Source organism: Diadema setosum, chromosome 14 (assembly GCF_964275005.1).
Source record: "Diadema setosum chromosome 14, eeDiaSeto1, whole genome shotgun sequence".
NCBI classification, from domain to species: Eukaryota; Metazoa; Echinodermata; class Echinoidea; order Diadematoida; family Diadematidae; genus Diadema; species Diadema setosum.
Window position 1 is genome coordinate 8,496,761 of NC_092698.1, and position 16,060 is coordinate 8,512,820.

General features: G+C 37.2%; 1 protein-coding gene across 1 annotated transcript in view; it reads left to right on the forward strand.

The window, feature by feature from the left end:
- Positions 1 to 220: 220 nt before the first annotated feature.
- Positions 221 to 16,060, forward strand: part of LOC140237890 (macrophage mannose receptor 1-like) — a 38,485-nt gene continuing 22,645 nt past the window's right edge. The window contains exons 1-16 of the mRNA XM_072317823.1: positions 221 to 263; positions 3,637 to 3,785; positions 4,993 to 5,111; positions 5,679 to 5,809; positions 7,038 to 7,258; positions 7,804 to 7,895; positions 8,223 to 8,326; positions 8,844 to 8,970; positions 9,522 to 9,604; positions 10,432 to 10,551; positions 11,042 to 11,113; positions 11,548 to 11,580; positions 12,494 to 12,658; positions 13,688 to 13,776; positions 15,109 to 15,256; positions 15,772 to 15,810. Coding sequence (XP_072173924.1) covers positions 221 to 263; positions 3,637 to 3,785; positions 4,993 to 5,111; positions 5,679 to 5,809; positions 7,038 to 7,258; positions 7,804 to 7,895; positions 8,223 to 8,326; positions 8,844 to 8,970; positions 9,522 to 9,604; positions 10,432 to 10,551; positions 11,042 to 11,113; positions 11,548 to 11,580; positions 12,494 to 12,658; positions 13,688 to 13,776; positions 15,109 to 15,256; positions 15,772 to 15,810 — 1,735 coding nt within the window. The remainder of the gene's footprint in view (positions 264 to 3,636; positions 3,786 to 4,992; positions 5,112 to 5,678; positions 5,810 to 7,037; positions 7,259 to 7,803; positions 7,896 to 8,222; positions 8,327 to 8,843; positions 8,971 to 9,521; positions 9,605 to 10,431; positions 10,552 to 11,041; positions 11,114 to 11,547; positions 11,581 to 12,493; positions 12,659 to 13,687; positions 13,777 to 15,108; positions 15,257 to 15,771; positions 15,811 to 16,060) is intronic.

Consider the following 16,060-nt stretch of genomic DNA (forward strand, 5'->3'; position numbering starts at 1 on the left):
ACGGAGAGGTGTAGAGGAGGTGGGTTTTTGCATCTTTCCTCCAGCTGTACACTTCCTAGCATCAAACTTTCTGTTCTGCAGATTCTGGTGCTAGAAAAATCTCACCAGATTGGCAGAAATCTGAAATATAGGAACGCATCTACTTCGTGGTAGAGCTTGCAAGAGTTTGTGCAAATTTGCCGGCAAGTGGCGAGGAAATTGAGGCTGACTGTATATCAAGATGATACTGAGATTATTTCTACTTTTTAGCTTGGCAGGACTCGGTGAGTATGTGATAGACAATTCCCAGTTGTTATTCCGATAAAAAAAACAAAAACAAAAAACAGAATGATAATGAATGTAAACTATAGGATGAGAGAGAGAGAGAGACAGACAGACAGACAGACAGACAGAGTGAGACGGACAGATTGAACAACCAAAAAAACTTTATAAGAGTTAATCGATGTAATATATTTCTCGGCATCATTTTACTTTTAGATGGCTTTAGATCAGCACGAATAACAATTTTATTCTTTGTAATTTTGAAGAAAACATCCGTGGCCCGTCCAGATGAACTTGTATTGTCATCACAAACACCATGGCCCGAATTCACGAAGGTGGTACAAATGAAACCATGGTTTAAACCATGGACAAAAACCATGGAGCGCCAAGTGTCGCATGGAATATTTCGTTACGAAATCAGTCATTTCGTCGATGAAATGATTTTTTGTAACGAAATGACAACATTTTGTAACTAAATGGACATTTCGTCAACGAAATGATAATTTCGTTAACGAAACGGTCATTTTGTCGACAAAATGACCAATTTCGTAACGAAATATTCCATGCGACACTTGGCGCTCCGTGGTTTTTGTCCATGGTTTAAACCATGGTTTCATTTGTACCACCTTCGTGAATTCGGGCCAAGGAGTAAATCTTCATTATGATAGGGCCAAATGTGGAGGTTATGAATTTTATAAGTTTAGCATGTGGCTGAAAGTCGTAAGTAGAAATGCAGTAAGACAATACGATATTTGTATGTGTGCCCCTCGGCACCCCCAAAATCCTCCCGATCCACCCGGCTGTGCAAGAGGATCGGAACGGTGAATGATATCACGTTACTCATTACGGTATACAACAATCGTGAAAATAGTTCTCTGCAAAATGGCTAATAATGCCTACGTTTACATGGATGGAATGAAGCTACGAAGGACTCTGTTAGAATGAACTGATATATTGCAAAATAGTGTTGAAAATCCGTCGGATTTTACGGAAAATATGAATGGCATATAATGCTTGAATTGGTACAATTTTTTTTGCGATAATTCGCGGGGAAACAGTAAAACTGATATTAATTTTGTTTCGCTGCACAGGACGTGGCCACAGCTTATACAAACAGTGACAATACGGTATAGAACATGAGTAATTTTGAAGAAAACTATTGAGAATGGCGGACATTTTGAGAATATACGTTGTAACCAGAACATTGTGTCAACTAGATTTTGATATGAAAAGAGAATGCAAATCAAACTTGTTGTATTTTTGTCCAACAATTATTCACCAAAGGGGTCAACGAAAACACTGTTAATCCTGAAACGCACTTATTCTGCGGTTAAGAATTGGACTAAGATTGAAACGTAAAGCGCTTAATCAAATTAAGCGCTCTAGAGTTCCAGTGATGACAATGATAATGGGCGCATCACTAGTATTATTACCATAAGGAAAATATAGATTGGTCTAATGCTTAAAGATATGGTTCTGTAAATAAATTGATATGCTTTTGTGGAATTAATCGTCAGCTGTAACAATTTTTTCCTATATAATTTAGAAATCAGATTTAAAAATAATCATTTTTTTTTGCTTTATTCGTATTTGCACCCATACATCATTTCGTACATAGCATGTTGTATATATATCAAAACATGCACAAGACTTGACCAAAACTTTGATAGCCGAAATTGTACATTTTTGTAGACGTATTATAATAGACTTAATTGTTTGTATTTACATCTGCTTCATGACATTTCACCTTCTTGTACAAATCGTTTATTCTACTTTGCAATGATTTTATATTATTTGGATACGGAAACAAATGCATGAATAATTTTTATATCTTTGTGTGCTAGGGTATTTTTAAACTATATGTTTACAATAATGTAAATGGTATATATTAGATATGGAATGTAAACTATAGGCGATTTAATGAACATCATTAACTTTTTTGTCAAAGCTTATACCTTAATAGCACGAATAGGCCTACATACTAATGTGTAGAACCAGTGAAAAAAGAAACGAAGAGATGCAATGACATTCCGAAGAATGCTTGATGACTTTGTATTTTCAGCTCACAAATCATGATATCTGACAGGTGCTGAAAAGTTAAAAGCAACAGAAATTAATTACAAACACACACGCTCGTTAAGTTTAAATCTTAATCTACTAGAATTAGAATACGTGCATTTCGTGATTAAAAGCGTTTTCATTAAAACCCTTTAGTGAATCGTTAGAAGAAGAAGAAGAAGAAGAAGAAGAAGAAGAAGAAGAAGAAGAAAAAGAAACCCTGCCTTGCATTCCCATTTCGTATCAAAACGTAGTTGACATCTCCAACTGACAGAACGTATTGACCGTCAAATCTTTCCGGTGATAACTCGACGTTATTATGTATTGTTCCATTGCAATTCACCAGTCACCAAAAATAGTACATAAAATCAGTATTAAGTCAAATTATGCGAAAATACACATTGCAACGCTTTCAAAACATATTCCCTCTTTCCACATAGATTGTCTGCAATACATTTTTAATGCCATTTTTCACGTTTCTCAAAGAATGTGGTTATTGTCTTGATCATCTCACTTTTTCCAACCATCACTGACTTTTTACGATTTGTTATACATTCAGACGATAACATGTAAATCATAATACCACGGAGCTACTATAGCGCCATGATAATAACATGCCTATAAAACATGTAACACACGTTCTCTTCTCGACAAACTTTGGGTAATAACAATGAGACAAAACAGATGGACTTGGTTTTCAATCGCACAAAATGTTTACACAGTTATCAACACACGGGAGATTAACACGGCTTAAACGTTACTAAGGTAAGAAGTCATCCAATCAAAGAAGTGCCCTAAATCACAGTGAACCCATGGAAAGAGATAACTTATCTCTCACTACCTGCATAATTAGTCAGGTTTGACCATTTTGTCCCAGTCGTATAGGATGTTCTTAACATATCTTACTCTGCCGATCAGGTTAAAGTTGTGATTGTCCTTGTTTTTCTCCACTCAACATAATCGGAACATCTTCCATCTTCACAAATGCATCATAAATGTACATCATACAAAATTATTAATAATACATATCAATGAGGGCATTCGTAAGAATTATGCACGCAAGTAACTTCAGGAACAGTCTTTAACACTCTCGAGGCGAGAGCCGGGGATGTCTGTACTGCTTTTAAGGTACTGACTATGGGTATCATGATACTAATGCCCGAACAAAAATGCCGATACAATAATGTGTGGGCGTATCGATATGTACATCCTTGTTTGTAGTTGCGCTCTGATTATCTGAGTGAATGTAAATTTTGAAACAGGAAAATTCCATGTTAAAATCTATTCTTTTTTTTTTTTTACTTTATAATTCCATAGTCTTGTCCCAGTCGTGTGGCACAGGATGGCTGCAGTACCAAGACACATGCTTCTTGCTCGTGTCAATGAAACGACCGTACCAACTGGCACGAGACTACTGCCAAAATAACCAGGCGGAGTTGGCAGTACTCACCTCGAGGGATATGAACGTGAGCTTCCAAATATTAAACTCTTAACTTTAGACACTGGGATAAAAGAAAAAAAAACTCACTCTGTAATATCAGCCTCTCCCTTTTATGGCCATAATCTATTCACTTTCCTCACCCACCAATCTCAAAAGGTTGGTATGAGTGAGAGCCGTAAGCAAGAAGATCTTTGTCACGAATAGTTAAAGGAAGTTTGACTATGTCACAAATCAGACATCATCAACCATTTTGAATAAACAGATACAAGGTCTCATGGGTGTTCATTATTATGCTAATATGATTATGAATGCTTTGCAGGAACAGGAAATTTTCACAAGGCGGTGAACTCACAGGTTAATCTCAATGTTTGTGCCTCCACGATAGGCCTATATTTCTATTTTGTAGTACCAGTGCAGCAACCAATAAGATGTCATCATTTAAGCTGTTAAACCACAGTAACTATAATCTTTAGACGATACAACTATTGTAAGCTGCTTTGTGAAACAGCAGAACCAAAGAACCAAAAAACTCCCTTTGAAGAGGAAAATCACCCAAAATGAATAAACTTTAAAAAACAAGAAAGAGAAATATTCCCTATAGAACAATACAAAAATGACAAAAATCGGATGAGAAATAAGGAAGATATGACATTTTGACATGTCACCTTTTTTTTTTCGGAAAACACCTCTTAAACAGTTGTTATGAATATTCAAATCAGCGCGTTGACGATGTCGTGCTTTCACAATTTCTTATTCATTTCGTATACAGAAATGACAAAAATCTCATATTTCAGCTGTATATACGTAAAACTTGCCTTAAAACCACGCAAAAAAAAAAAAGAACAGATGTTAACTTGGTGTGGGAACATGCTTTTACTTGTATTAGCTAAAGATAACAATTTTTTCCAAATTTCATAGATAACATACACGAAAAATTGTGAGGGTATAACATCATCAACCCGCTAATTTGAATATTCATAAGGACTGGTCAAGAAATCTTTCTCGAAAAAAAAAAAGTGAAATTTCAAAATATCATATCTTTCTTATTTCCTATCCGATTTTTGTCATTTGTGCATCGTTCTGTAGGGAATATTTTTTTTCTCTTTCCTTTGAAGTTTTTTTTTTTTTTTGGGGGGGGGAGGGGGGGTATAGACTTCCTATTTTTAAGAGATCTTCAGCTTTCTTCCTTCTATGGAAAGTCTCGTAAGTCCCTCTCTCCTCTCCTTCTGTAGACTTGGTTGGCGCAGCAGACGTCCATTTACCCGGAAGTATTTTGGATTGGTCTCCATGACATCCAGTCAGACGGATCCTTCACGTGGGTCGATGGTACTCCGCTGGACCCGGGAATGGCGTAAGTCAATCCAGTCATCGTCTGCTGAATGATGGATGTTTCTTTCACTCGAGAAAGTCATTGCGCGCGAAAGCACTAACAAGTGGTAGAAAAAGAAAGAAAGAACGAAAGAAAGAAAGAAAGAAAAACAAAAACGTTGAAGCTCCGTAATCAACACTGGAAGGCGGTTGGATCACGGAACATTTCGAATAAGACCTTGGCATTTTAATAGTAAGGAACTTTCCATCTTTTTATAGCGTTTTTACACATCATGAAAAGCTGTATAGTTGTGTAAGACAATTCTTTTCTTCGGAGGTAAAGACATGTCTGTGTACTCAGTATTTCAGTTTTCAACCAGCTTGCTGGAATAACGACTCTTATTATTTTCTTACACTATTTGTAGCATGCGACTCACTTTGAATTACTTGATGTCATTTCATCTTCAAGCTGTTGTTGGATATAATTATGGAAAGCATAGACATCGCAAGAATGATATTTCGTACAATTTGACTTTGAAAAAAAAAAGTCATGTTGGTACATAGTGTGCTGATCTGACATTACGGACTGTATCATACTCCTCTCTATCAGAAACTGGGCCCCAACCGAACCGAACAACATCGATGGAATCGGCGAAGATTGCGTAGAAATGTACGCAAGCGGGAAATGGAATGACGAACAATGTCTGGCCATTAACTGGTTCATCTGCTCCAGGTCGCTCAGTAAGTTTTCGAAATCCACCACGGGTCATGGACATGCCGCTCTATGATATGTTGAATGAAATTGATTGATGGTTTGATAAGGAATTTTGGCTTGTAATAATTATCAAAAGTAAACAAATTAGGACATAAAACATGTACACGGAAACGCACACACATACACACACTTAGTATAACCTTACATTAACCTATAAAGTGTCGACACAAATGGTTATGGCTATTAAAGGCATAATTTACCATTTGCAGATGAAAGCATTAGTGCTATAAAATAGTTCTAAAATGTGAGTTAGGGATAGAAACAACCACTGTCAAAATTTGAATCCGTATAATTGATGTTAAGTGTTGTTAAATACACAAAATGTGAACAATAGTTATAATAAAAAATTTTTCCAGACTAAACCGTATACAGTTACGGTTTATTGAGAAAAACCCTGATATCTCCTTATATTTTAGGTTTTATTGCAAATATTTCATATGGTAGGATGTTTTATGATACAACAGACCTACACATATGCATCAAATATGATATCTTGAAAATTTTTGAAATCACTGCTCCCAAAGGTAAACTGGACCTTTAATGTAAAGACTTTGACTTCCAGTAGATTCTAGTGGCACGCTACGACAGGTCCAGTTAACAAAGAAAAAAAAATAATCGAATTACCCTCGAAATTTGACACGAATTCTTTAAGGAATGAATTGCATATGTCTCTTGGCAAATATACTTTATGGAAATGGTGTAAAGGAACATTAATAAAACTAAAATATTTCTTTTGGTCTTAAAACTGCGACTAAAATGGACTCGGGAAGTGCGAGCACTTTCCTTGTCATTCATTAAAAAAAAAAATCTTACAGGTCATTTACGCAAATTTGCTATGACCAAGAGCCCTGAGTTGAATCACGAATAAAATTTCAGCTACAAGGCATAAAACGTGTAACTTTTGGTATTAAGTGCGTGGTGTAAGAGTCTCACAAACTTTTTGTACCCTTAAATCTATTGAAATGGACGAAATAGTACATTACCTTCATTACTTTTGGAGAAAAACAAACCCACCACACTTTTTTTTCACCCTTATGAATTGACAATAAACAGAAAAAAAAGTCAAGGCGTAATTCTAATCATTGATAATATGACGAGAACAAAGTTTGTACCGACAAGTCCTAGGGATGAGATGATATTCAAAAGAAAAGTTAATGCTTCAAGTAATAAAAAGGATATTGCTACTTATTCTAGACGTCGTTCCAAAGTGCGACTCGGCTAACGGCTGGGAGTCGTTCAACGGGAAGTGCTATCTTTGGATCTCCGACACGAAGAGTATCAGTGAAGCCAAGACTTACTGCAACCTCCTCGACGGTTACGTCATCTCCATCAACGACGCCGCCGAACAGTCGTTCGCCAACTCGATCCAGGCCTCCAAGGCCAACATCCCCTACTGGACTGGTCTCAGCGATCAGGTCAGTGTCTTGGTTCTCCCACCCCCCCCCCCCCCAAAAAAAAAAAAAAAAATCTTGTCTGATATTTGTCATTCATTTCCCCCTTTCGAATATCAGAACGAATATCACGACTATGGCAGCGATTATAGGGATAGCAAACCTGATGAAGTAAAAAATATTTTCGCTCCTATCCGTATGGAGCAAGTGTAAGGAAGCACTCTCCATGGCATCCTGTATTCCAGATAGAATTCAGTTCCATCCTCCAGTCATATCTTGTTGCTTTTTTTTGGCAAGAATTGTTAGATTTGTGAATATTCGATTGTTTATTTACGTGTGTGCATGTTTCTGTGTGTGTAGGAAAAGGGTTCACAAATTATTCGTTAGGAAAAACATTGAATGCGCTACATGAAACTCCCTTAATAATCAATGAATGAATGCTCCAAAATATTCCTTCAGTGGTAACCTATACAATCATACAAAATTGGCATGAGTATGAAGTGGAGTTATGTCTTCTTCTTTTTTCGCGCTTCCGTTGGTTTTATCTGTCTTTGCTGGTTTCAAAATAGGGACAAAGTCAAGGCGTGTACATGTGGCAGGATGGAACGGACACCAGCTCGTACAGTAACTGGGACGTCTCTCTCGGAGAACCCTCCAATATGTAAGTCTCACAACTCGGCTCAGTGGTGGCAAATGATGAGTTATCTCTTAATTAATTCATTTTCAAAGATATTCCATAATTTCTTTAAAGATTTGATTGAATTCCCTTTTACGTCGTCCAGACATACTGCAGAGATCTTACTTCTCATCGTTATACATTTGATTGAAATATGATAACACAGTGAGTTCGTGATATATGCATGCATATTTATACAAAATATATAATGATATGCGTATAAAATATGTTATACAAAAGATGTTTATATACAGAATATATAATATTTTGGATACACACATGTCATATTCTCTCTGTCCTTTTTTTTGGAAGATATTACCCCAACGACTGTGTACAGATTTCGTCATATGAGACTGGCTTCTGGACTGTTAATGACTGCAGTGTAAAGAATAGATTCATTTGTGAAAGACCGGAAGGTGAGTAAATACAAGCTAAATGGAAGAGAGACAAAAGTAAGGGGAAAAGCGGTTTCATAACTTTTGATATACAGATCTGCTCTTGCACAACATAACTGTTGCCCTTCGAATGAATCCTAATAATAGGTTTGAATTTTCCTTGCAGGTGGGCAAAACTTATTGTTATTATTTTTTTTTTTTGCTGTATGTTTGCTAAAAAAAAAAAAAAACTCCCAAACAATCAACTCATGAAATATTTTGAGTGATTACCCGTGTATATGGGCCTATTTCGATATGTTTTCAACTCATTCATATAGGAAAAATATGAATGATCAGCAAAATAAAGTAAACACATGATGTATGTCCTAGGAAAATGTTGGTAAATGGGTAATTTCAATTTTTTGAATAAATCTAGGGATATGGCTTTGTACCCCCCCCCCAACAAAAAAGAAGAAGAAGAAAGAATAAAGCAGATAGATAAATCTCTCAGCAGTTTTTCAGCAAGTTTTAAAAAAATTGTTGAAATTGTCTCAAACAGGGACATGTGCGCCGGGCTGGATTCTACACGGTGGACAGTGCTACCAGTACAACTCCATGCTAAGGACGTGGTTTGACGCCAAGTATTACTGCGAAGCGCAGGGTGGCTATCTGGGATCTATTCTCGAGTGAGTTGGAGAAATGCACAATGCTAATGATGTTATACCATTATTGTGTTCATAACGATATAAAAAGCCCATTCAAATTCATATCTTAAAACGAGGCATTGATAGTGCAACTTGAAATGATATTGTGTTACGCTCCTCGCTATTTTAATAAAATAGAATACTTGTGATGCGAAATAGATAACATGTTCGTTTTTTTCCCCAATAGTAGTTACCCTTTGTTGCCACTGAAAAGCTGAAGAAATACGTGCACTGGCTGATAAAAGAATAAGCTTGTCAAGACTGCCTTTATACATTTCTTAAAGGTCCAGACAAAGCTAGATATGATAGAATCTTGTGACATATCCTGGATCTGGTGCCTTATAACCCCCGTAAAGACTTCTTAATACCGCCGTATAAAGGGAGTCGGACTAGTGAAATAAAGACAGATTGTATTCGAAACAATTAGTGTTCTTATTCAAATCAATAAACTTCTTGCGTGGAAATTGTTTTTATTGCAACTGATTAAATAATCACAGAGTCAATCAGTGTGTAAGTTCTTTTTTTATCAACAGTGACACAGAGAACAGCTTTATTGCCGGCAACCTTGGAACCATCAATGCCGAAAACGTCGATTCCATGTGGTTTGGCTATTCAGGTTGGTCACACATTATTAGACATCTTATTCACGAATAATGATTTCTCAGTAATGCACTAACAAACAAAATTTGAAACAGAAAAACAAAAATGCACAAATTCAAAGTATGTTCAAATGTAATCTCATTGATTGTACTGTTGTTTGTTTCTGATATATGTTTCTTTTTTTTGCAAGTGTTAAATAAACCTGAATCTGAATCTGAAAGTATATCCTCTATTACAGTACTCCCATATTATTTTCCTTTTTACAAGAACGTATCGTTATTTCATTAATAGCGTGTCTGTACACTAATTCATCATTGTATAGCGGAACACTATTTGTTAGTTATAGAAGGTATCTAGGGCCGAGCTATATATACTTCTTTGATGAATTGATTTGAGCCTGATTTGATTCCCCTTTTATTCATCTGTTTTGTTCATATCTTTGGGTTTGGGCGGGGGGGGGGGGGGGGGGGGAGTGCATAATGATCTCATCTAACCCCATTTTCTCTAGTCCAGTCGTGACCAAATGCAAGGGTATCATTTACAAAAGCGATGGCATTTTGAGAGACTGGTGTGAAGAGGATTAAGATGTAAAAATAGCCAACTGCAAAAATTCAGTGAGTGAATTAATCTGGAATGAAGTAATCTGCAATTGGTGCCGAAAACAAAAATGTAAAGGGCCTCATTACGTCCCGAAAGGTTTGGGTCTGTCCAGAGCAATTAGAATATCAATGAGCACTGTATAGGTGTATTGGCACTTTTTCAATCTGATTTAGACTAATTTGATTCGAAAGTCATTTAAAAAAAATGTAATGACTGATCTATGATAAAATGTTCCAACGCTAGATGTTGTTGCCGATGGGACGTGGACCTGGTCGCACGAGACTGACTCTACGTATACCAACTGGGCCCCTGGCCTGCCTACCAACACATACGCCCAGACAGACTGTGCCTACATGGCCACAAGTAAGTTCGTTTTATATACTGCACCTTTACGTAGTGGAATCTTGACTGTCCCAGTCTTTCATCTCCTGCAAATTTGTCTTCCCCTCCCCAATTTCAACGTTTTGATAAAATCCAGTGTGTTCAGTATAGCTAACCCTCCATTTTCTTTAAGATATAACAGATTAAGATATATAAGAAATAAAAGACAAGACTGAGTAATGACGAAAACTAAGACTTTGTCTTCCTGGTAACTTTTTTTTTTTTTGGGGGGGGGGGAACTTCTCCTGGGCAACTCTTATTACGTGTACGTCCTCTAGCAGTATATATATATATATATATATATATATATATATATATAATGTATATATATTTTTTTTAATTCTTTTTTTTTAACTGAGGCTGCATTCTTTCGAGATCCATTCCTGTTGGCCATTATTTTTTAGGGAAAATGATTCAAATTCTCCAATATTACAGAATGCCTTTGATTATCACATTTTTTGTCAATATTCAGGTGACACCACTGGAAAATGGTACCAGAAGAACTGTCAACTTTTGTCTGGCTTCATGTGCAAGATACGAGCTGGTAAGAAATCTGATCAAATACAATTACAATATGATTGTAATAGTTGTTGTCGTTGTTACTTCCATATCCAGATAAAACATATCAATCTGCAAGAAAATAGATCTATAACTAAAATACGAAGAAACGGCGGATTGGCCGTTTTAAATAGCCGTATTTGCAAAATACGACTGTTCTTCCAGACGGTCCCATATTGCTATATTGCATTTGAATTGAACATTATTACCAATTGTCGGTGGTAACGTTCATAGGTATTCAAGGGGATATATTTCAGCCCCTATAGACTCGACAAAGTGTTAAACTTAACTATCATGCACAGTGTACGACCACTTCCCGTTTAAATGTCAAAATAGAGTCTCACCATTCTTAATATAGTGATTAATCAACAAACACCTTTTACTCCATCTCTCTGTGTAATTTCTTGTTCATACCTGCAGGTAGTGTAGTCACCCCGGTGCAACCCGAGGAACGTGAGTATCACAAATTCTGAAAGCACAATTCTAGAACTGTTTGATCATGGACCCTATACGTAGGGTCCATGGTTTGATCAAAGTATGTACGCAGATGTGTGTTTTTTTTTTATCCGTTCAATGACATTTTTTTTTTTGCTGCACCCACGAAGCTTCGCCCCATACAAGAACCAACTCTTTTGCCGTACGTGGTATCATCAACAGTAAATTCAGCTGGCATGAACATTACAATATCTAACGTTATGCACCTTACATTAACAAAACTAAAAAAAGAATATAAGAAAAAACTAGATAGGCGTCATGTTATCAAAGAAATTACACATCACATCTCAGATATGATGAGAGTATGGTATTCACTGCTATGTGGAAAATATTCCAGGACTGATGATATAGCAGGGAAAGGTATGGAATTATGTTTTATGAAACTTTATTTTGCTATTCGTAAGCTGGTGCACCTGGTTACTATGGCAAGGCAAATACGGTTGGATTTATTTCAGCAGATTTTCCTGTTGATGACATTGCAAAAGGCAAGATTTTTTTTTTTGTTAAGCCTATAGTAGGTTTAGATAAAACAAAGAAGGAACAAAAGATTCTTGAAACATTGTATACATATTTTAATCACATAATCCCTGACTTCGTGATTCGAAGACTTACTCAAGTCAGCAGAAATCATCATTGATACAGGAACAGAATTGGTTGTCAGGGCCATTCAACGAAGACACACAATTTCCGGTTGTATGTGTTTAATGAATATGATGTCTGGATACCCATTAAATGGGTCACTTTACTTTTACATTTTCCTTTCATATGTTCCTTCACATTACTTTGAATACCTTGCCATTCCGGACGGACGATGTTTCCTTTGTTGACGCTTCTTCACAACATCATCTGTCTTTGTCCTTTCCCGGAGCAGAGGTTGGCTCTTGTAACGTGGGCTGGTCCCTGTACGGCGATCATTGCTACTACTTCCCCACGGAGGTCGTAACCCACTCCGAGGCGCTCACGATGTGCCAAAGCTACTACTCCGATGCCAGTCTTGTCAGCATCCACTCCAACGGCGAGCAGTCATTCCTTACTGGTACGTGAACGCTGGTTGACAACCAAGACACCAGGAAGTTTTGGGCTTGTTTTTTTTTCCCCATGTAATACGACATTTATGAACTCCACCTTGTTTTGTTTGTTTTGTTTTGTTTTTATTTTTGTTTTTATAAATGCCGTGCATATGTGGACAGCTCGGCAGTAACCGTAGAGATGCCTAGTATTGTAGCAACTTCGGCTGTTTCCAATTAGTAATTTCCCAACAAGCTTGCAACCATCTTTACTTTCAATATAACTGTTTACTGACATATAAAAATCAAATGTCTATCTTTATGACAAAGGTTTTTTTTTTCTAAACATCAAAAGAGATTACTTGTCTGAGGCTTGAATGACTGAGGTACATCAAAAATACACATGCAGAGTGCATTTCAAACCCTGAATGCATTGACTGATAATAAACAAATGGATGAAATAGCTTATAGGTACTCGGAGGAAATACATCCACGATTGAGGATTATCATTATTAAATCTGTCTGTTAACAAAGGTCAAATCACTTCTTTCATTGGGACGTAAAGCGTGAATACGTGCAGATTGGAAGAGAAAATAAAGATACCAAAGTGTGATGTCACAGCCGTTCGTCGCCATGGAAACTGATTCTGAACAACCTCACGTAGCCCGAAGAAAACAACGGTTGCTAACCATGCTCGCACTCAACCTATACTAACTCAATGCCCAAATCCTCATACAAGAATGTCTTGTTTGAAACCAGCTAGAAATACTACTATACATAGATATTCGTTACGTTTAAACGGTGATCCTAAGCTAATTTTGAGATAAGCTCTATGGGGCGCCAAGTGTCGCACTGTCGATTTCGATTAAGAAATCAGCCAGAAATCGACCGTTTGACACTTGGCGCCCCGTAGAGCTTATCTTCGAAGTTAGCTTATCCCCGAGGTTAAGGATCACCGTTTGATCGTAACTATTCTTGAAAGGTAATGTTCATTTATCCATTATGCATTTAATAAGCACATGCATTTTTTAAATCAATTCTTCGACTTTAACTTGCAGAGAGAGTGGCATACATAGGAGAGAGCATGTGGATTGGTCTACACGACAAGTTTGGAGAATTCAACTGGGAGTGGGAAGACGGAACACCTGTAAGATTTTCTTGAATTTGATATCGGTTCATAATCATGGTGATTATAACAATGATGATAACAACGATCATGAAAATCATATTAGTATTACATTTTGTATTACGTAGCACTGCCGATACTGCCATATCTGGTCAAACGTTGAGGTTGCCGCACAATCATTTTAATCATCATAATTCTTTATCCATTTCCATCAACATCGGAACAAAACTTGCTACCCAAACAACGTGTATGTATATATACGAGTGGAAGAAGACACACATCGTTACATGATTTTTTTTTGTATGATGATGTGTTGATGTTTGAATACTGATGTTGATATAAGATATGTTAGATGACATTGTTTTCCCTGTTTTATAATGTTTGCAAAATTGTGTCTCTTTTATGTCTTATGTCATTTAAATTTAGCTTATGTAATTGTATTGTATGTGAACAAAACAAATATCCATGATATGGAAATAAATGATTGAATTGAACTGAACTGAATTGAATTGAATGAGATTTAATTCTCATCCTTGAGCCGTTTCACAGCTCTATAAAAAATAGCACCTCAGCCGAATATATGTATGCATCTTTTCTGTTTCTTAACAGCTATCATTGTTAAAAGTTCCGTGAAAATGAATGTCCTGTTAAGAAGAATTAAGGCGTAGTCACAACCCGAAATCCTTTTCGGGGGTTAGGCAGCAAGTTTTCAGCAAATTTCCACGCGCTCACCGGTCTCCTGGGGACCACTTGTTTCAGAGAAATCGCTTGGTCAAAGCTGACGTTATAGCATGGAGCTAAAATTCTGGTGGTGCCTGCCCATTTTTCATTCACCGCCCAAAACACGCCCCACTTTACCGAGCGATAACTTTTGTGCGGTCATCGTGGAGCGGTGGGTGCACGTCACGAGTTGGACACCCATGAATCATGCAGCCCATGAGTCATACAACCCATAAGTTATACAGCCCACGAGTCATACATCTCATAAGTTTGACACTAAGCAAATAACGTCCATGAGTCCGACAGTAAGCAAACAAGGCCCGCGAGTTCGACACTTTGCAAAGAAGGCTCACGAGATCGACACGAAAACAAACATGGCCCACAAGACCGACACATTAAGTCCGTGGGTCGTTTTTTGCCTAGTGTCGAACTCGTGGGCCTTAACACTGTTTGCCTAGTGTCGGACTCATGGGCTTATTAATTTGTCTAGTGTCGAATTCATGGACTGTATGACTCATGGACCTTTTTTCAATGTCGAACGTGTGGGCCTTATTACTCGTCGGTATCGGTCTTGTGGGATGACCCCGGAGCGACTGTGTCCTCAAAATGTCGTGCCCGTTTTCTTTGCCCCAGTATGACTACTTCAACTGGGCTCCTGGCGAACCCAACAACGCTGGAGAAGAGGACTGTGTTCACATCGAGTCTTACTTCTACAAGGTTGGGACATGGAATGACCACAAGTGTGATCGTCTCTACAGGTTTATCTGCAAGATGCCCAAGAGTAAGCAATGTGACTTTACTGCAATTTAACTATCTTTATTTTGTAGGCTTACCTGCTTTGAATTCCAGTCTTGCAGTTCAATGGCTCTTCGTGTAAAGAGTTGACTTTCATCAACAGAGACATGAGGGAAAATTGTGGAAGTCTTGCTAGGATCGGACATGAAGAACCAGGAAGTTGTGAGAATATAAAAACTTATTTTTTTAAAACAGCATATGATTTTTGTCACAAATACATGCAAATTAGTTAAGGAGACAATGTAATCACCTAACAATTCTTCTGAAGAAGAACATGTACGTATAAGAACATCCGGGAGCATTTCATGTCGCGTTTTGTCAGATAGCCTATTTTTTTTTTTTCTGACAAACTGTTATATGCTACCGAAATTCTTGCATCTGACTGGCTGAGAGAAAATTTTTCAGAAAACGAAATATCCGACAAAACGCTACATGAAATGCTCCTGCATTGCTGTTCAATGAATAAACTCAATGTACACTCTGTGTTTCTCGTTTCCCCAGGTCCTGGGTCTGCATACTCTACTCCAGTCCCCACAACATGTGAGTTTCTACCCTCCATACCTGTGACGATAAATAAAATAAAGTATTTCTCTACTCCGTTTTGCGATCATTGCGCAGGTAGCGGAATATCACTTCCAAATTCTTTTGGAATTCTTTCTTTCTTTCTTTTTTTTTCCTGTGACTCCGACTTTGAACAGTGCCAAAGTAATTCGAACCGCAAGTTAGAACAATGTGTTATATTCCTAACATTCTTTTTTTAAAGAAAAGCACATAGCATTCATTTTGTATT